General features: G+C 28.1%; 1 protein-coding gene across 2 annotated transcripts in view; it reads right to left on the bottom strand.

The window, feature by feature from the left end:
* Positions 1–21,647, bottom strand: part of LOC106678867 (protein spitz) — a 108,118-nt gene that overhangs the window by 74,599 nt on the left and 11,872 nt on the right. For both annotated transcript variants that reach the window (XM_067046747.1, XM_067046748.1), the window contains exon 2: positions 5,543–5,641. In XM_067046747.1, the coding sequence (XP_066902848.1) occupies positions 5,543–5,641 (99 nt within the window). The remainder of the gene's footprint in view (positions 1–5,542; positions 5,642–21,647) is intronic.

Below are 21,647 nucleotides of genomic sequence, written 5' to 3'. Positions count from 1 at the left end.
ATCCATGATCGGTCATAATCTATGGATTAAGGCCGATTCCTAGCAATCACAACCTGATTATTTATACAAGGGTTAACGTTAAACCGTGGTTAAGAACTTAATATCAAGGAAAACGAAGCTAAATATCTCTCTATATCACTCCCTGACATTGAAAATAATATTCACTGCGTTTAAAAATCTTGATAGTTTGCATGGTAAATAAAATCAGAAAAAAATAAGTCAAAGGTAAAAAAAAAATTAAGAAAAAAAACATAGGATACAAAAGAAAAAAAATACTGGATAAAATATAACGAAAAAAAAAGAAAAGAAAAAGACAAATTGATATTAACACACAAAGGTAATAAAATATGACTAGTTAAAATTTAACCAACAAAAAATACAATCTAAAACATTTCTATAAGTAAAACCAAATAAGTATAAATATAAATTAATAAATTACTCAAATCACTATATTTTATAAAGAAAAAAACAGAAAAAAAATTTAAGTTTCTAAATGAATTCGAAGTAAATCAAAACATTTTGAAACATTAAACTGACTGATTAATGAAATAAGGGAATGTAAAAAATGCTTTTTATTAAAATTTTCAGTTATTACTAACAGATTGCACAGGATATTAACGTATGAAAGTAATTATTGAAAGCCGTTCGGGTTCTACTGGGCGCCAAAAAAAAAAACAGGCATTTGAAAAAAATATTAATTTAAGCTAAAGTGTTATATTTCAGTGTACTCATCACTCGTACAATGTTGATAGTACAATGCGAAACGCTGACGACTAGTAAAGAAAACCCAAGTCTAGGTTGTGAATTGACATGTACAACGATGACAACAGCCATTGTCATCATACCGGAGACCGATTATACTGGACTTATCCCTACCCAGAGATATCGAGCCACGGCTTCCTTTGTATCCTGGAGGTATAACAGTGGCGACTGGTACGTTGATGAATGATACAACCGTGTCATTAGTAGGCAGGCTCGAAAGCCAAGGAACGCTGGTCTCTTCACATTTAGCAATGCGATGCAAATTATTCCCTACCTTATCTGTTGCCATATCCTTCCCTTAGTCGTAATTAATTAAACAGGAGGAATTTATAATTGGCCAGGACAGTATCATATAAAAAAATCATTTATTATTCTCGGAGCATTATATTCATTCTAAAGTGGATTGTTATTTAATGTATTAATGAGCTGATGTTAATTCTTAGACTTAAGTAGTAATGAGGAGATGTTTTCTGTATAAATAACTCTGGCGGGGTGCGTACATTCACACACCACTGTTTCACCTTGACCACTGCGTAAGCAGGTAGGTCATTTCAAAAGATCTTTATTGAAGCATTTGTATGTGTATATACAGACATATATAAATAAATCTGTACCCATGAAGTATCAGGGGTTCAGTACTTTATAAGGAAGTACTGTTACTGAACCAACGGTTTTGCTAGTAGGTGATTTGGTCAGAATCACGCTGGACAGCTAGATTTGTCCACAATGAAGGGTACTCACTTCATGAGGCTAGGTGGACTCTGGAAGGTACCGGACCTCACAGTGTTGACTCACGGCAACACCAGTGTCATTTTTAGGAAAGCAACAACAGAATTATTAGAAACTGTAAAAATTCTAAAGAATTCTTAAAGAACGCATTTAAAGTTAATTGATTTATTATGAGTGGAACGTCGCTGACAATATTTTAAAGTAATATTCAAAACACACAGTTTTTTCAAAATAAAAAAGAAATTTTTAGTTTTAATCAAATTTCCCTTAACTGAATGCTAGGATGAGAATTGACTGACCAGTAGTCAAAGAATCTAATATAAATTCTTCGTGTAGGATATAATTAAAATTTATTACTATATAATGATATAAGGTAATAAACATAATAAATGTCATAAGGGCTAGTGTACTAAGAGTGAGGACATTCGCCGAAGAGGCGTCGACGGTCCCCGGGGTTTTGGCAGAGCGAACCGTCTAGACATGAACTGCCCTGCCCCGCTATATCCGTAGGGCTGCATACCTATTCTCTTCTCTACTTAGCAATTAGTATTTTAAACTGCTTATTTTAATTTATATTTTATTGAACAGAAGATAATAGTTTACTTAGTAAAATTAGCGAAAAAATTCCGTAAATTTGCCTCATTTTGGGAGTTAAATGGGACGAAAATGGCATATTTCATCAGGACCATGAATTTTTTATTTAAAAAGAAAATCCAACCCTAAAAAATTCTTCACTAATATATTTTAGGTTGTTTAAATACTTAAGTTATTCATTCATCCAGATTTGATTAAGTGCACCTCATTGTCCCATTCTTAAATTAAAAACTGCAATCAAAACTAAATATAGCTTGTAAAAATAAACTATTTAATAGTATTTATTATAAAAAAGATAATCACACAAATTTATTTTATTACACCACTTTGAGTACAAATCAATTCAATATATAGATTACTGAAAATAAATACTGATTATTCTAATAATTATCATGGAAATAAAAACATTCAATTATAAATTCGGTTTATTCGTAACTCACCATTATTTTATATCACAGATTTTTTTTTTTAGATGGAGAAATATTTTTTCTTATATTAATTATCAATTACACCTTTTTTCCGACTTTAAATTTATCCACTTTTTCGCATAAAAAAAATTTAAAGGTACTTTGAAGGAGGGCATTTTGAAAATTTCGGTATTTAAGCTCAAACTGTTTTTTGTTTTCGTTTATTGAAATTCGTCATTGTCAATTTAGAGTATGAATTCGACAATATTAAGAAATACTATCGATAAATCGATTTTAGCGAGAATGTTCCAGTAACATCTCAGGCATATACCTACCTTATATAAGCTATTTCGGTAAGTAAAAAACTTTTTATTTTTTGAAATAAGGCATTTATAAACACTTTTACGTGACTTGATTATAAGGACACTATAACGTGTAATTCTGTTGAAAATTAGGATTTTAAATCAATTAAATATTTTCCTGGACAGTTTCAAATATAGCTAAGTGAAAGTGAAAATATATGTACATTCTAAGAAAATGTCATAATTAGAAAATAACGAAAATTAATGAAATCAATTATTTAATAAAGAAATCAAAACTATATCTGTCATATTTAAGCGTATAAAAAAAAATAGATTCATATCGTAAAGATTTTGGAAAGGCTACTGAAGAAAATACTTCAATGGTATAAAAATTATAAATTAATATTTTAAAGTACGGTTTGTTACGGCATACCTACTGGCAAAATTTCAACAACAAAAATTTTATTAACTTATTCGAAATAGGTTTAAAAATTTTGAGTTTAAACCAGTGTAATTCACAAATGGTTACTACCTCTAAAAATTCGAACAACCACACCTATGAGCTATAATACCTGTTTACTAAATAATAAATCTATTGCCCAAAGTGTTTATTAGGTATCTATATAAATGGCGGTAAAATATATTTACTGATGGATAGATTAACTATTGACGATATAGGATTATCCTAGGATAAAGTGGTAACTGAAATAAGATAGGAAAGGCTGTGGTTTCGAGGGTAGGGCTTCACTAACCAACTCTCTCCGTAGTCAGTCTTTATTTACAACTCTATGAGGCACAGAACGTTTCGTAAAATAAACAGCGTTATATCACAATAAATTTTTATAATAAAATAATTACACGAGTTTAGAAATATTAATAGGTTTAAAAAATTAATCAATACAATAATTTTTGGCAAAATATATTATTTTCATTTCATTTATATATCTTCTTTGTTCTATAATAGCTTACTATATACAAAAATAATAATTAGATTCAAGGTTAATAAAATAGTTCATCAAATTGAGATATAAAAACGATACAATAAAATTTATAGTGAACTGAATTAAAAAAAACAGGTCCCTAACAAAAACAATTTATATTAACGAATACTGTAATTATAAAAGAAATACAATAAATAAGGTAAAACAGAAAGAAAAAACACGAGAAATTTTAGCTAATACTTAATATTATATTTTAAATTTACTATACTATGTCTATAAATTAAAGAATTAAAAAAATATATATCTAACTAGGAATAACTATGCTGTGAATTAAGGACCCAATAAATGCAGTTTGGTAGCAAAAGTTTTTTTATTATTTAATATATAATCATAATTTTGTATTATTTTTTATTTATTGATAAATAATTAACTATGTATTTGTAAATTAAATATATAGCATATAAAATATTTCATTAATATATTTTTCATAGGTATATAATTGAGTTGAATTCTGGCCCAATTCAATTTGTATGGGGTTTCTACCCAAAAGAAAAATAAATAAAATCAATCCAATCCTATCCAGGCCAAAAACACTTTTTTTTTTTTAATTACAGTTTATAAGATAATCCCAACAAATTTTTTTTTTAAATTATTATTTAATGTAATTTACAACTGTACAAAATTATACAATAGGTAAATATGCAGAATGTTTCATACACACTTGAAAATCTTGGGAAGGAACCACCCATTGGTGGTACTTCAAACATTAATTTAAATTAGAAGGTCCCGTGGCCATCTTCTTTTCAGACGCCTCGGAGGATTATCAGGGATTGTTAAGGATGAAAGATTAAGAATTAATGGGTTAGGATGGTTAAGGAGTTTGGAATGAAAGACGCATATCTGTTTTGGGCCAAATCTGGAACGAATGGGATGTTAAGGTCTTTGTGAATGAGTTTATTTGTGACGTAATAAGGAGCATCAAGGATTTTACGTAGGATTTTGGATTGTAACGATTGGATGCGGGAAGAATTTGATGGTTTGGTGGAGCCCCAGAGCTCAATTCCATATGTCCAAATTGGTCTGATTATTGTAGTGTATACTAATTTTTTGTAGTGAATGGGAAGTTTAGAGCGTTTGTCAAGTAAGTGTTGTAGCAATCGGAATCTAAGAGCAGTTTCTTGTCGTTTCAGTCTTGTGTGTGGATTCCAAGTAAGTCTCTTATCAAGATGGAGTCCTAAGTATCGAATCTGTTCAACAGACATTACCAACTAAAATTTAAATATCGCCTTACACAATTAAATCAGTGGTACTCCTAAAATTATTATAACTTTTACCAACGTGCTGATTTAGCTAATAGAAAATGCCCATTTTTTATACTACTAACTAAAATAAAACAAAAATGTTTACTATTTTTTTCATTCTTCCAAATCACGATAAAAATAATGAACTAAAAATACCATACAATTTTTTTTTACAAAAGAAAAGGTATAGATGTAGAGATAAGGAAAGCTCTAGCCAAATTAAAATTACTCAACATACATCCCTTAAAACCTAGGAAAGAAAATGGAATAATAAAAAAAAAAAATAAGATAGATAAAACTCAAATAAGGCATAGACTTAGAGGAAAAATTCAACAGAAAACATAAGAAAAATATTTGGATACAGTACAAGGAAACTACTCAAGATTCCTATGAAAACTCTAGGAAAATAGGGGTAGGATTTTTTTAAATATCAGAAAACATAGTAATATTATCATATTATTATACACAAATATTACAACTAATATAACTGTTATAATGTTACTTACCGACGATTGGTGTGATAAAGTGAAGGGCCAAAAGCGAGACGATGGGGAGGAAGGATACCCGCATAGTCAGCGGCCTCATGTGGCCACCACGTCTCCTACCTAAGGCAGACAGGCATAGATATAGATACAGATATAAAAAGAGGGGTGATTTGGTCAGCAACTTTATAGAGTATAAGGTATATGGCACTAGTTCTGGACTAAAGGTCATGTTCACACTGGTTTCTGAATGACATATGCCAAGGCGAAGTCAGTGGTCTACCATGATCTTTACTTCAGACATGTTGTTGATGAACTTATCATCTTTATCATTATGCAATTTTAGAATGGATACATTAAAATACAATGAATACAATAAAAAAAAAAATTAAAATAAATAAAGAAACAAATACTTAAAATTATTTTAACCTAATAATTACGTGACAGCACCAGAAGTGGGCAAAAATTAGCTATAGTTGAAACAAATAGCTAAAATTGCGATGGACACGATGTTTATTAATGTAATAAATAAATATTGTATCCATGACAATATTAGCTATCAATAGCTAATTTTTGCTGAACACATTAAATTATATTAAATTAAATAATAGCAAATTAAAATCTAGTAAAGGCTTCGCCATGTACAGAACAGAATAACAATATTGCTAATTCAAAATCGCACATATGTACAAGTAAAAAAGGATAAGAAAATTAAGAAATAAATTAAATAAATATTGAACGTCATTGATCTATATTATTTTGTTTTTGCTCATAGGATGAAGTCTAAATTAAAATAAAAACAAAAAATAGAAAAAATTAAAGAAATAATAATGTTATAATGTTCCATTATTATCCACCCCTTTTCTTCTTGAATGAATAAAGTTTATTAATTGAGGTAAAAAATATTTTATTTATAAATCGAAAAAAAGAAGAATATCAAACAGTTGCCTCTGAAAAATTTACTTACCGTTACCATGATTATTCTATAGGCTGAAGACTAATTACTTAGTAAAAAACATTTTTAAGATAAAAAATATTGAGATAATTTTTAAAAACACTCAAAAACATTACGTATTGTATTTTGTTTGGTAATTATGGTTTTTAGAACCTTGGAATTAGAGAAAATACAAATTAAATTAGGTAAGTAAAAATTAATCAATATGTTTTCACGCATCTAGAAGAGTGTAGGTTAGTTATTACGGGTCATATTGTAGAACTAATTAATGAAAAAATAATTTTTATTAATTTATCATCAAAGTGTTGTTATTTAAGTAAAACATAGATAAATCTCTATATATATTTTTTTTGTATCCAGACCCCGTTAAAAAACATCATTGACTCACACAAGAAGTATAGGATATTGTATTCATTGTGTCTCGGTCAGATTAAGACACAACAGTCCATCATAAGAAATGACAAAACGGATAAGAAAAGGGACCTGAGATCCATCGGAGATGAGATACGAATCCCCTTACCTGTTGTGGGTCCGTGCCTAGAAATGGTAAGGACCTAGGATGCCAACTGGTTTGGCCGTCACTCAGTCTGCGGTTCCTTTTACCAAAGGCTGTGGGGCGGTTTGCTTCGGATGACATCGGTTGTAAAGAGTGGAAATGATGGAAATTGGAGCTAAACGGGACGAATAAACGTCCGGATAGATAGGAATATGCAGTGATCCACACAACTTTCCCAAATGTTCCATAATGAGTCGTTTGTATTTAAATAGGAAGACCGTATAAAACCACAAATGCGACAAGGAACCAATTAACATTTATTTATAATTATTTTTTTGGCTGTTTTTTCTAAGCTATATCCTTAATTATTTCATTCTACAACCAAAACCGGATGCTTTATCTATATCTAATAGAGATGCAGAGGAATGTTGGGCCTTGGGTTTATGTTTAAAAATGAAAATTTATACAATATTTATTTATATCTATATAGGGCTGGAAACCCTGAAATTAAAAGGTATGACAATAAAACCTATAATAGTTGCTTGTACAGCCCATTTATCAATCACATAGTTTCCCAGAACACTATCCGTTTTTTTTATGAATCCACTTTTTTTTTCGTGTTATGTAAAATTGGACCGTGGTTTGACTAATGAAGGATTACAATAATGAGAAAAAAATATATACCATATTTGTTAACTTCCTGATCTAAAGGCAAGTTATTGTAATCGCCGTATACAATATATAACTTCATACAATTCTGAAATCGGGTAATCTAATTTCTATAGCGTTAATTTGCTTATAATATATTTTGTTGGAATTATAAATACATAATATATATTGCATAAATCATTTGACCCTGTAAAACTAATTTAATTAATAGTAGAAATATATATATATATATAATACAAATTTTATGAACTCTCTCTCTCTCTTTTTTTTTTATTAATACTTGTTTTCACCTATGAACGAAAATTTTATAGTTTTAAAAAATTAAATCATAACTTAGTACTACTGAGATGTAAAAGAAAACAATTTTTTTTTTCATAATTTTTAATTTTTTAAAAATTCAAATTGTCAAATAGATTCCAACAAAATAAGTAAAAAAAAAATAAATAAAAATAATATTGTACACTCAAAAAAATGTTTACACCATTTTTCCTAATACTTTCTGTAATCCGACCCTCCCCTCCCTATCCCTACAGCAATTATTTCGATATTAGCGGGATTACAATGTAGTACGAAAAATATATAAATGAAAACAAATAGGTTTAAGTGTTTTCAGGAATGTGAACTGTTTTCTTCTATTTTTCTAACATTTAACCCTAACGCTCAAGGCGTGATTTACAGTTTATAGTGGTTTTATAGTAACGCTTAGAAACATTTTAGCTATAAATAAATAAATTTTGTATTTTTTACCAACTATTACATTCAGTTTAAACTTTCTTTATTTAATGAAACGCATCAGAATTTCATAAAAAAAATCCTATCTCAAAATAAACAGTTTCATTATTCTTATCTTTCTAAACACCCATTATTAATTCAGTTTATTTATAATCATTAAAAATTATAATTATAAGCTAAAAAAAATAAATAAAAATTAATATAATTTTGTAGAATATCATAAAAATAATAGTAGATATCGTACACATGAAATGCTGCACAAAAATTAATTACTTGACTAGACGAACTTTAACTAATAAGAATAGAATGCTAACATTAAAAAAACCGACGGAAGACGTAATTAAAAAATAGAAAATGACAAACAAGATTAGTGTTTAAATAAAGAAACACTAGAGAGGCAGCGTTCAGGCCTGAGCCAAACCTTCAGTCGTCCGACACTCAGATCTCCGTCAGTTCCAATAACCTTTCAACTGGGATAACGCATAACATATATATATATAAATTTTCAAATTTTTATTTTTTTGCAACTATTGATTGAGAATGTCGAAGTTATTATACGTCATTTCATCCTAATCTAGAAAAAAGGATGTGATAAATTTTATAAAATGCACGCCAGCCATCACAAAACCCTGGAATAAGATTTAATTAAAAAAAAAATTCAGTTTTCTGATAAGTTGTTTTGGCTTTTATTGAAATAAAAAAATTAAAATTGTCGACCAATTAAAACGACCAGAAGTTTAAGTAATTCAAAAAAGTTTTTATTTTAAGTGAAAATTAAGTTTGAATCTTGGAAATCTTTTACCATGCGAAAAATATCAGAAAGTAAATTTGCTAAAATTTGGGATCAGAAGAACGAAAAAAAGAAACGTTTAACAGTATCCGAGATTTTTTTTTATCCAAAAACAATTTATTTTTTTAGATATGTTAAAAAAATTAGACATTATGCAACATTTGTTGAAAATGAGCACAATCTTAAAACAATTTACCCCATTGGACATGCTGAGGTCTGTAAGTATTCAAAATGAAGTTTAAACTCACTTTAAAGTATTTGATAATCTTCGTAGGATAGCAGTTTCCATTATATTTTCTAAAAATAAAGGCATGGAATGGTGATTTCGATTTTTTTTTATTCATTTTTTTTAATGGATTTTCTTAAAATAAACCTCAGGCCCTATGTTCAGGTCGAAAATTTAGAATTTAATACCAATCCAAACAAAAACAAAATATCAGAAAATAAAAAATACCCTTAATCTTTACACTTTCTTGGGACTTTTTCATATAGATTTATATTTCTTTATAAGTCCGACGTTTCAGCCAATTCGGCCATCACCAAAGACAATCTATCATAAACAGCTTTTATCATACATATGATTTCTAACATTATATACAAACAAAATATAGTAGAAATAAATAAATTATATGCCTGAACTGAGTGTGGGGAAGGTTACAAATGTGATAAATTATAATGTTGAAAATTAACTGTGATTAAAAGTTTAAATTTAATATGAAGAATTGACAAAATAGGTAATTATGCATAAGCTAAGGTTTGCTTATTAATAATATTATATGATTCTCTAATATTTTTATGTCTTATAGGGTAATTGTGGATTGAAATTAATGACCTGAGCAGAATAGCCTCCATAAAGTTTTTTAATATTGATGTGATTCAAAAATTGTATTAAAGGTATGATAATTTATTGATATTGTTATTTATGTTATTGTATAATAAAAGCTATTAGTGATAGATTGTGCTTGAGGATGAAGGAATTGGCTGAAACGTCGGACTTATAAAGAAACATAAATTGTTTTGAGAATAAAATTGGATAAAATTTATTTTATTTCTTAGATTATATCGTAATCACCCGGCCGTCTTTGAGACACCCATGTAAGTACATTTTTCATTTCAATGGATATGATCAATTCTTATTATAAAACATTAATATAAAATAAATCACCTTTTTTTTTTTTTTTTTTTTCTAACGAAATAATTGTATAGTAAGGAAAGGAGATTTCCATTCATGAAGCATAAGTGGAAATTTTAACAGAGACGGATAACAATGGTACACATGATTAAATAAATTATACACAAAGGTAATTTTTTTTAAATTTGTAATACAAGAGAGCTTTTAATAATAAAATATAGCGACTGTTTCGAATTTTATTATCATTTGAGTCACGCATTATAAAAGAAAAACATTTTTTAACACCAACAAACAAAAGTAGGACAATCTAATAATGTTCGAGAAAGTAGTTTAGATAACAGGAAAAAAAGTGTTCGTAAGAGGCTCATTAACGAAGAAACAATTCAGAGGAAATTTACAAGGAGATCAAAAGGCTGAAGATAGGGGCACCTGTTGGTAAGCCATTAGCAGAGATTACGGCACGGCAATATTGAACAAAGGAATGAATCTAGTTACCCAAGTAGGTCAGAGGAACCCAATGCACTTTGCTATTGCAACTTCTTCAAAGGCGACCTCACGCAACGGCCCTCAGGCGATCTGGATCAACCGAGGGCTCAAGGACGGATTCCGTCGATATCTGGGTGGGGCGTAATCTCCGGATCACGAACTTCAAGGAAATCCGAACAGGATGGATTACGACTATTGGGAGCATAATTAAAACTATATTAAAATATCCACGAGCTAAAAGACGATTTTTACGGGTAAATTTAAATATTCTGAAATATACACAATGGGGTGTATACATATATATGATCTATATACTATATACTATCCTAGGTTAAAAATGTATTAATTTTTTTTTTTAAGTTACAATATCCTAGCTAACTGATAAGAACGCCGTATTTCACAACTGAAGCCACGTCATACCAGCTTCACAGTTGGCCTAATCTAGCCCAAGCTAGATATGTACAATATGAATTGATCTCAAGTGATACAACTAATAATTCAATTAGTTAATAATTAACAACTGCTAAAATGAAAATGAAGTAAAAAAAAGATTTTAAAGAACAACTGAAAGGATTTTGAAGTGAATAATAATGCTACAAATTTACAATTAGTGAATTAATATAATAATGAGAATAAAACAAGATGATACAGAATATGATAAAAATAATCAAACAATGTCTAAATAAATAATATCTATTACTACACACATATATTGGAAATTATATTCGTAATATAATGAATAATAATGTGGAGTTAAGAAAAAATACAGGCAAATATGGTGAATAAAAATCAGTTGTAGAAAATCATAGAAGTAAGTACCCAGTTAAATATTTATTTTTTATTTTTCTGTGTGGTTGATTTATTTACAGATACCATATAGTTATATAGAATATTTTCCGTAACGGTATTATCTACTGTTCGTGACAGAATTATCGTTCTAGGTCTGCTAATCTAGTAATAATTTAGCAGTGAGATTGTCACGTATATCTGTCGCATACATTACAATGGTGAAAATAGTGTAATAGTTACAGTCATGACAGTACTGCTAATCTAACTAGTGGAGACCTACCGACAAACTATCTCAGTAAATCTTTTATAAAAATAGGGCGAAGAGCCTAACTTTAATAAAAAGATTATTAATAAAAGTTTTCTTTCTACAAAGTCCAGCGATTTAACTCATATTTTTTTCAACTTCTTTTATAAAAGATCTTTGATTATGTAATGCCGGCCTAAGGCCTATAATGAACAGTTACAGAAATTTTTAACTACTTTCGAAGATATACAAATTATAAGATAGCTTAAAATAAAAAATATATTTCAAGTTAAAAGAAGAAAAACTACAGTTGGATTATTGTGCACCTACTATGTAATTAATTTTAAATCTTTGGGAATCTTTAATTAAAAAATCAGTTTTTCGCTCCTAATCAAAAATTATTAAGAGTGAAAAATAAGATTTAATATGGTCCTAAACTTTTTCACAAACCTAAGGACATTTTCTAAATGATAATGAAAAAAAAAGAAAAAGCTGAGTGAACACATAAATGAGTAGCTACTAAAAAATTAGGAAGATATAGAATTCTATATGCAGATTACCAAAATACTGTTACCAAAACAATATTTTCAATGTAAAAGTTTTTTAAAATATTGATGAAAAATGGCTTGCAGATAAACAATAATATCAATAATAACTAAATTTCAACATTAAAAGTATTTTTTAATCGAGTTTCCTGAGCTACGTTCCCACAGTCTAATAGTTCACTAAGCTTGAAAAGGAAACTCATAAACTATCCTTTTAGGTTCTATTCCCACAAGACAAATAAATATCTTTAAAGATAATATTATAAAATCGACGTTTATTTATTGAAAATTTCTATACCACTTAAATATACTTTTAGAAATTTTTATCAAATCAGAATTCGATATCCTTTGAATTATTCCGAGAAGACAGATCTAGAAGATTGAAACTATTAATTAATTAGACATTTAATGAACTTATGATAAATTCATCAATTAATTAACCTTACCTTTAGATTTCTTGGTTAGAAACTAATGAAAATTAAAATTCTTTATATATAAAAAAACTTTTTTTTATAACAAATCCCTGTTTTATATAGAAACATTGCAGGTGTTTGACCGAAGGATCTTGGCTTAAATCGCTAAGTACTGAATTATTCTTGTTGGGGGGGTAATTGAACAAGACTTCCTGGTTCAACGGAATAATAGTGGCTTAGAAATAGACTTCACAAGTAGAACCCCTCAGAAATAAACTCTGAATCAACACACCTTACTTTAAGAACTAATTTTAATCCAAGACCTTCTCCTAATTATAAATGCCATCTAAATTTAATGTAATTTTTTTTTTTATACACGTGAAATATTTGAGAAATGAAAAATAATATAAATAGTATATTACATAATAATAGTTTCTGTTACTCAAGTATAAAAACAATTACTTTATTTTTAATTACAAATGCTTAACCTGTAAAAAGTCCTGAGTACGTGCGCTACGAATAATACTAATTTTATATTGAATTGGACTAAAAAAATTATTGCTATTGTAATATTTTTCAAACAATCCAGACAATAATAGATTCTATTTTTCTCACAGTCATGCCTTAGTGACAAAAATTAAAAAAAAATTCCTTAACTAATTAATGAAAACTAAAATATACAGAATAAAAATAAGGATTAATAAACATAAACATTATTTACAATTATTTCATAACTAATTATTAATCAGAACCGACCAATTGACTCACAGAATTTTTGGAATAATACTGTCCAAGAATGAAAGGAGAAAGGTGAGTGTGGGATTTTTTGGTTTTTCCAAACCCAAACTGTACCTTCCAACTGGTAGTGAATCTATTTCTGTTATTAATATTGTTAATTGTGTCTTATGTCTTTATGAGATTAGAGTAATATGAATTTAAATTTCGTACAACAATTTTTTTTAAAACTAGATTCATATTTATTAACTTATATATTATCATCATATATTTTATTAACGACTTTACTTACTTACTTACCTTACTTTGTTTCTCACAGGACATGATTATGAGAAAAATAAAAGCTTGAAAAATCGCCTAAATATAGTTTTATTAATATAGATAGAGCCTCAAGATAAAAAAAAAAAATAAATACGAACAAAATTTTTGAAGGCAGAAGCCAAATTTTCCTTTGATCGTAAAACTTTTCTCTTAATTCTTTTTCGGAAGAGGGGAAGAATTTTTCAAAATTATGTATGATGTATGCAAAAAAACAAGGAAATGTTAAAAAAATTTCAGAATATATTAAAGATGTAGATTCAACCATCTACATCTCCAATGTTTCAGCATACTTGTAAATCAACAATCTTTTGAAAATAAAGTCATAAGAATTGCAGTGGATGCTCCTTGGTATGTAAGAAACAGCTAATTGCATCGGGAAGTTCAAATAGAGGATTGCATAAAAAAAAAAAAAAAAAAGGTTCATGAAGTTCCACTCCCAGTTACCGACAGTTAAAGGAGCAGTGACCTACAACTTGGGAAACCTAACCTCAACCCGACGACTGAAACCCAGGCTGCTACAGGACATCCTGTTATAAATTCTAACTATATCAGTTCTGTTATTATCACTCTAAAATTTTATTTTATCTTACTTTCTTTGTTTTTTTCTCTTCTTCTTTTTCTTAAATTCATTTTTTTTTTCATTACAAGTCAATTATTTATTTTGTTAAATCCATAAGTGTCATTGTTTTTGTTATTAACTTTACTTTTATCTCTTACTAAGAATCATTATTTTAATTTATTTATTTTATCATAATTTTTTGTTTTATTTATAACATTGTATATAGTTAGGAGTGTCTTTTGTAAGAGATTATACCTCCTCCCCCCCCCATAATCAATTGTTAAAATAAAATACCTCTTACATTTACAATGTAAATGGGCCTTAACACAATGCCGATCTGATATTAAATAATTAAATAGATATTTAAAAACAGATCTACATTTCTATAGTATTCTATAATTTTCCTGCAATTTTAGTCTTTTGGAAAATTCCATCCCACTCCTGAAAATCAGTAAAAAAATCCCTGAAATTATGAAAAACTGATAAATATGTAACATACTTTAACTGTTTAATTTAAAAAAAAAAAATCATTAAATAAAGATAAAAAGTAATGTGAATCGGTAAAAAAATGAAATTTGGCGACGCTCAGGCAAACTTGTACACTACCAGAAATTATACGAAGGGTGGTCCATAAGTATGCGAGAAATGTCCAATTAAAATATCCCAAGTTAATTGCAAAGCACCTACACTATAAATAATTAGTCCTTACACTAAACATAATCAGCTGGGTCGTTAGTAACGCTCCTTGCCGCTAACGGGATTTACCACTCTCTGATTTTTCCTCAGACTGCGAAAGAAGGATAAGCGGTCTACATTCTGTCTACGTCTGCTACGAGGAATTCAGAAGTAGGTAAGTCGGTGGAGTATAAATATGACATAAGCACTTACTGAAGGTGCAGTGGTAAGTTTGAACTATAAAATTCAATAATAAAGCGTAAAGCTGGAGTGGAGAACATATTTCTAAATAATGAATTTAAATTTCATTTATCAATGAATTGTAGGGTGGAATACTGGGAAAGAGTACCAATCTTTTGGTGTATGGACATGATACTATTAAGTCCTAACTTAATATTTTTATTTCATAATTTCTTGACGAAGTATGTACGGTAGAAAAAGAATATGAAACGACGAAAATATCTTTCAAGAAAACCATTACTAGTTCATTGATATTTCATTCATTGATGAAATGTTCTTAGAGGTTGTGATTCCTATTATTTATTAAAAAATTATTATTATTTTTTTAATTGTATTTAAAATGTACCTTACGGAGTTAATTAGGTGGGATAACATCCGTAAGGAGGTTATATTTCCTATAAGAAAACCTGACAAAAATGAAAAAATATATGTTGTTTTTTTTATTTACTTTAATTATTTAAACATTTACAATTTTTTATTTTCAAATCCTCTTTATTTATATAGAGGATTTGAAAATAAAAAAAAATAAATAAATAATAATTGTAAACGTTTAAATAGTTGGAGTAAATCGTAGACCTTGGGTTTACAATTTATTATAATACGCCTTATTTAAAAATTTCATTTAATATTATTTTTACGAGAAACTAATACTCTTTAATAAGAACAACTAGAGCTAAATCATAGGTTGAAATCTGGAGATGAGAATTTAAATAGACACCATCATATATAACTATATTTAAATTATAATTTATTTCTCAACTATTATTAATAAAATTTCATCTGTTTGTGGTGTACTTTCCATACATAACCTATAAAGACTCAAATTGCTTCCACAACTAAAGAAAAAGTCCAATTTATTTCTGAAAGTTATTTTTTAATATTTTTTATGGATAAGTAAGCTGAATGCTTTAGCTAATAGTCCTAATGGTTCAAGTTTATATAACTTGGCCTTAAAATAAATAACTATTAATTTAATACATATTAGTACATTTCATGATGTTTCAATTTACTTTTAGTTCATAAAGAAATTATAAGTTGTTTTGTATTTTTAATTATAAAATATGTTGTTATAATTTCCTATGTTTCTTTTTTAAATTTTTACCTAAAGAAATTTTGATATTTTCTATTTTAGTTATTTTTAAAATAGTATTATTTTATCATTTTTATATATTTGAAACCTACATCATTTTTTTATTTTTGTAGTTCGTTATATTTTAGTATTTTTTTTCTTTTCTTCTCTACACTAAGATATTTTCTTTTCCGTTTTAATTTCATATTATTTTAATTTTTAGGCCTGACTTGGTATCCCCATACTAGACGAAACAAGAAACTGCTCGTACATTTCGATTGCTACAACACCTACTTGACAAACTTCCCATTCACCACCAGCCGGAATGGTCCCTCCCCATTCTTTGTAAGCCCCTCGATTTTAAACCTGGCTTTAGCGGACCCAGTAAACCTTTCTTAAAATGCTATGCGGCAAAACAAGATTAATTTTAATGTGCATATTTTTATTCTCTATTGTATATATTGTATTTGTTTCTACATAAGGAACTAACCTCCTCTTTATTGTAAAAAAAAATCACATTCACTACAAAAAATTATCATATACTATGATAATCAGACCAATTTATAATCCTTACAATCCAAAATCCTCCGTAAAATACTAAATATATATACGAGGAGCTACAAATCAAAATAGATTTTATCTGTTTACTGGCCAAATTTATTTGAATACTTAAAAAAATGGGTATAAAATCTTTTATCTTAACTCTCAACTCGAATCCCATAATAAGCTTCAACATACGAAAACCTTAAATATCACCAATAGGAATATACCAATTATATTTGTAGTATTTTTTTTTTAATTAGATAAAGCACATAATGCAATGCTACTCTTAATGTTCATTAGGTCATTTTCAACACACAAATATATACAAAAAAATTGAAAGAATACAGAAAACATGGCGTTCTGTCCTGTACAGTAATAATGAGAGTGCCGTTGAACCTGTGATAGAGACGGGGGTTCTGTACACTCAGGCTACAGTACAACTATACACCACTACCGCACACTACTAATTACACAATACGGGCTCGCCGGACCATTTTTTTTTCCTTTTGGTTCCAGTGCTGTGGCCAAATGACACCATTCTGTTCCAGGCAGGTTCTTCCGTAATCGTCTACAGTCACAGTTAATCATTCATGTTGTCTCGCTACTCAGGAAAAGTGTGGGGAAATTTTTTTTTATTGTAATTTAACGATCATTGTACTATGAATACTGAGGAAATGACACTTCCTACCCTCATGACACAGCTGGGTATGTATCAGATAGATTACTCGTATGTACATCATATAATAAAAATATAACTTCATTCATTTCGATAAAACGAGGAAATCAAGTGGTGGAAAAATACTAAATAGGCCATGAGCTCATTTATTGTAATTATCATTTAAAAAATATAATAAAAAAAAAACTGCAAAAATAAGGTCGAGGCCCATTTTTAACCGTTTTTTATATTTACTAAAATTTGAGAATTGGATCATAAAGAACATTGGATCAACATAGACAAATTTAAGAAATATTAATCTAGTTTATAATGGTATAATTTATAACTATAATGATTAATTTAGAGCCAATATTTATCATTTCGGGAAGTATAGCATGATACTATGTGCATGCCTATATATACTTATATGCGTGTACAGAGCAACTCATTTAGTTCTGGTCCTGAGAAGTTTATCTAAATTATTTCAAAATTCTTCAATATTGTTTTCACATAAATTTGGTAGAATCTTTGGAAAAATGCACCAAATAAATTAACAAAAGAATCCAACAATAAACATTCTTTAGAGCATTATTAACATAAACAATTTCGATCTAATTTACTCTCAACTTTTATTTTTAAAAACTCTCCAACGTTTCAGCCCTCAGGCCATTTTCAAGGAGACAACCTATAATTTTGTTTTTGTTCTAATGTTAATTACATTGTTTCCTTAACAATATACTGATATTTTTTGGCTATACCTTAAATATTGATGTCATGTTCTTTAAAATCTATTCTGCAGGCTAATTGCCCATGTCACATCTTTAAAATAAATTAAATATTAAAATAACATCATAACAGTTTCAAATAATGTTTTTAAATTGATTATTTATTTACATAACTTTTAATATCTTAAATTTAAAACTTTTTTAAACAAATAATCTCTTTTTCCGCTTATAAACATACTTTTAAATTATGTAATTAAATATTACAGATTCAACTCCCTTGATTTAACGCCCAAAAATTCTACAGATAATTCTATTCCTGAATATTGAAAAAAAAAATTCAAAATTTAAAAAACGATTTGTTTTTAAACATTTTCTACACTCTAAAGTAAATCATTCAAATATAATTTTATAAACCATTTTAAGTAAATCGTGAGCATGTTAAGCTAAATTACAGAATGTTTTAAAATTGAATTACGAAAAAATAAATTTATTTTATTTATAAATTATAATTAAAAAAATAGTTTATTCTTAAATATCCATCTTTCAGCAATAAAAGATAAGATAATTGCTAATTGTTTATTATTATATCTTATTTTAGGTTGTTAAAAGAATACAAGCCCAAATAATAAATCTAATACAGTATTAAATTGTGTTTTATGGGTCATATCCATAATTTGTTAGTTTTAATTTTAAAGGATAAACCCGACTCATAGCTTTCCACTGCATAATTATGCGATATATAGAGAACCATTAGAAGGTTTTCGTTGAGAAATGAAAAAATAATCAAAAAAACATTGGTTCCTTATTATGTGGGTGTAATTACACATTGGAAGTGATTCAGTGATGCAAACTATCATCTAGGATGTTGTGAAATACACGAAGATGATCGAGGAACCTTGAAAATAAACTAAGAAAACAACAGCGGTACAAAACAATAAGCGAGCACAAAAAATATATTTACATATTTTGCTGTTAAGAAAACTGATTTTTTTTTCATATGTAAAATAGACACAATTACGTAAAATTGTGTAAGTTTTAAGAAGTTACATGTTCGATTTTTTTTTATAATCACGGTAATGTTTAACGAATTATAATTGGAATGGCAGGTTGTGATAGTACAATATTCTATGAGATAAAATTGAGAAAAACTGTGATTATTAGATAGTCGAATATAAAAATGTTTTTTGATATCAATGATTGCTATAACTAGATGAGCATAAAATTTACAAATTATTGCCATTCACAATAACAAAAAAACGTTTAGCAATAAATTAGAAGTTTGTCAAAAATTAGAATTAATATTCATTAGAGTTTCTAGTTTAGTTTGTGTACAATGATTTCTTTCAAGTATGGTAGACAAAGTTTAAGCTAGTAAGAAAAAGAAAAAATAATAAATTATATCCGCAATATAGTTCTCCAGTTACTGAATGTAAAAGAAAACACCTAAATGAACGAGAAAAGCTATTATATAAGTGATCTGATAGTGTTTCCAGGCTGGAAACGTTAGTGAACTAACTAAGATAAGAGTCAGTCAAGAAATTTATACTTAGACAAAGGAATGAGAATCGGATTGTGGGACAGGGATAGCATGAGTTCTGAATAACAAGACTATTGTGCTAAAGGATTTTCATTTTTTTTAACCTTTAACAAAGACTTAAACTGCTTCAAATATAGCAAAATCTAAACGTGTCCATTTCTTGATTCAAAGAGTTTAAATTTAAAAAAAAATACAACTGGGAAAGACTAAATGAATAATAATTGGGTAATTTATGGTCATTTAATTTTCATGGAGCAGGTGGAAAATTAAATTACCATAAGTCACCCAATTAAGGAAACTACATACTGTAAATATAATTCCGGTTTTAACATTACGACAAATAAGATGGGCGTCTAAGGTTGAGAAACTTACTAACGAGTGGATTGCTATAATGTTAATAAATAATAAACCGACCGGAGGGTACACCGAAATGTAGATGGGAGGATTGCATTAAAACTGATTTAGTAGATTTGGGTTTGGAAGGGCGTCACTGTCATATTACTTTAATTTTTACCATATATATGAGCTGAATTATTATTGGATGTTTTCTTTTGCAAACTTAACTTAAATTAACCGGATCTTAACCTATGTATCCGTCCCAACAAGGATGGATAAGCAAGACTATAATTGGCTACTCCAATGCTTAACTGCAGGCACCCTTGGATGCACTGAATAGTAGAGAACACCAGACTATCCGGACTAAAACAGGAAAGCTACTTCCCGGATAGAGGGAGTTGGATTTTATGAATAATGAATGTATACTAGGGGGATTTATCCGAGAGAGGTCGCTAGGGATGACCTTCTTAATTATGCACAATACGGCTCACCTCCAAGTGAGGAGGGAGTCTAAGTCTCTTCTGATCGAAGGAACTTTAAGAAGGAATTACAATAACTTTCGTGAACATTCGGCGAGTCTATAATTAATAGCGATATGGCTGATACTAACAAAAATGAATAATTAGGATCATATATGAAAGATGGCAAAGATAAAGATTACCTAAAAAAAAAAAATCGAATATTTTTTTCAAACTTCAAGCTAAGAAGAAAACATGTCTTACCTTTGGCCAAATTAGATCGGCACGAAGTTTTCGTTAAGAGTTAAGAACTGATTCATTTAGCACATATGAGCCTTCGTTAAGGATTAAAAACTGATTCATTGCTATACGCATTATAAGCACTAGGTTAGGTCAGAGAGCTCTTTACGTTGCAAATGGATTAAATTTTATTATACTTTACTTCTTTAATCATTAAAGCTATTCTAAATTTAAATTTCATTTAAACTATTATCATCTATCAAATTATTTTTTAATTTATATATAATCTTTACACTTACTGGTTATTATAGATTAATGATTTATTATTGTTTGAGATTACTCTCAACATTTATTTTCAAAAGCTCTCCAAAGTTTCAGAATAAATATGTAATTATTATAAAAAAAGTTGGTAAATGGATAAATTTAAAAATTCTTAAATTGTACAGATGTATACATAATATATACACACATATAACAGCATGTAAAAGTGAGTAGGTATGTGAAAAAATAAAATAGAGGGAGAGTATATGTATGTTTAAAAAAAATAAATATATCATAAGAATATAGTAATTATGAATTTAAAATATATTTTTAATGATAAGGTGATAACAGAGATTTAGATTCGTAAAAAATAGACAGCTTCCATAAACTCCAAGGAACTACTATTATAGGAACAGTTGTACGTTTTAAAATAAAATATTTGATTGAAAGAGTAACTTAAAAACCTTCGATTTAATCTTAAATTTCATAATTTATGTAATGTTATACGATTGGAACACATGATA

Source organism: Halyomorpha halys, unplaced genomic scaffold, assembly GCF_000696795.3.
Source record: "Halyomorpha halys isolate HHAL.00 unplaced genomic scaffold, Hhal_1.1 Scaffold164.1, whole genome shotgun sequence".
Taxonomy (NCBI): Eukaryota; Metazoa; Arthropoda; class Insecta; order Hemiptera; family Pentatomidae; genus Halyomorpha; species Halyomorpha halys.
The sequence above is the reverse complement of the archived record's forward strand: the minus strand, read 5'-3'. Positions and strand labels throughout refer to the sequence as shown.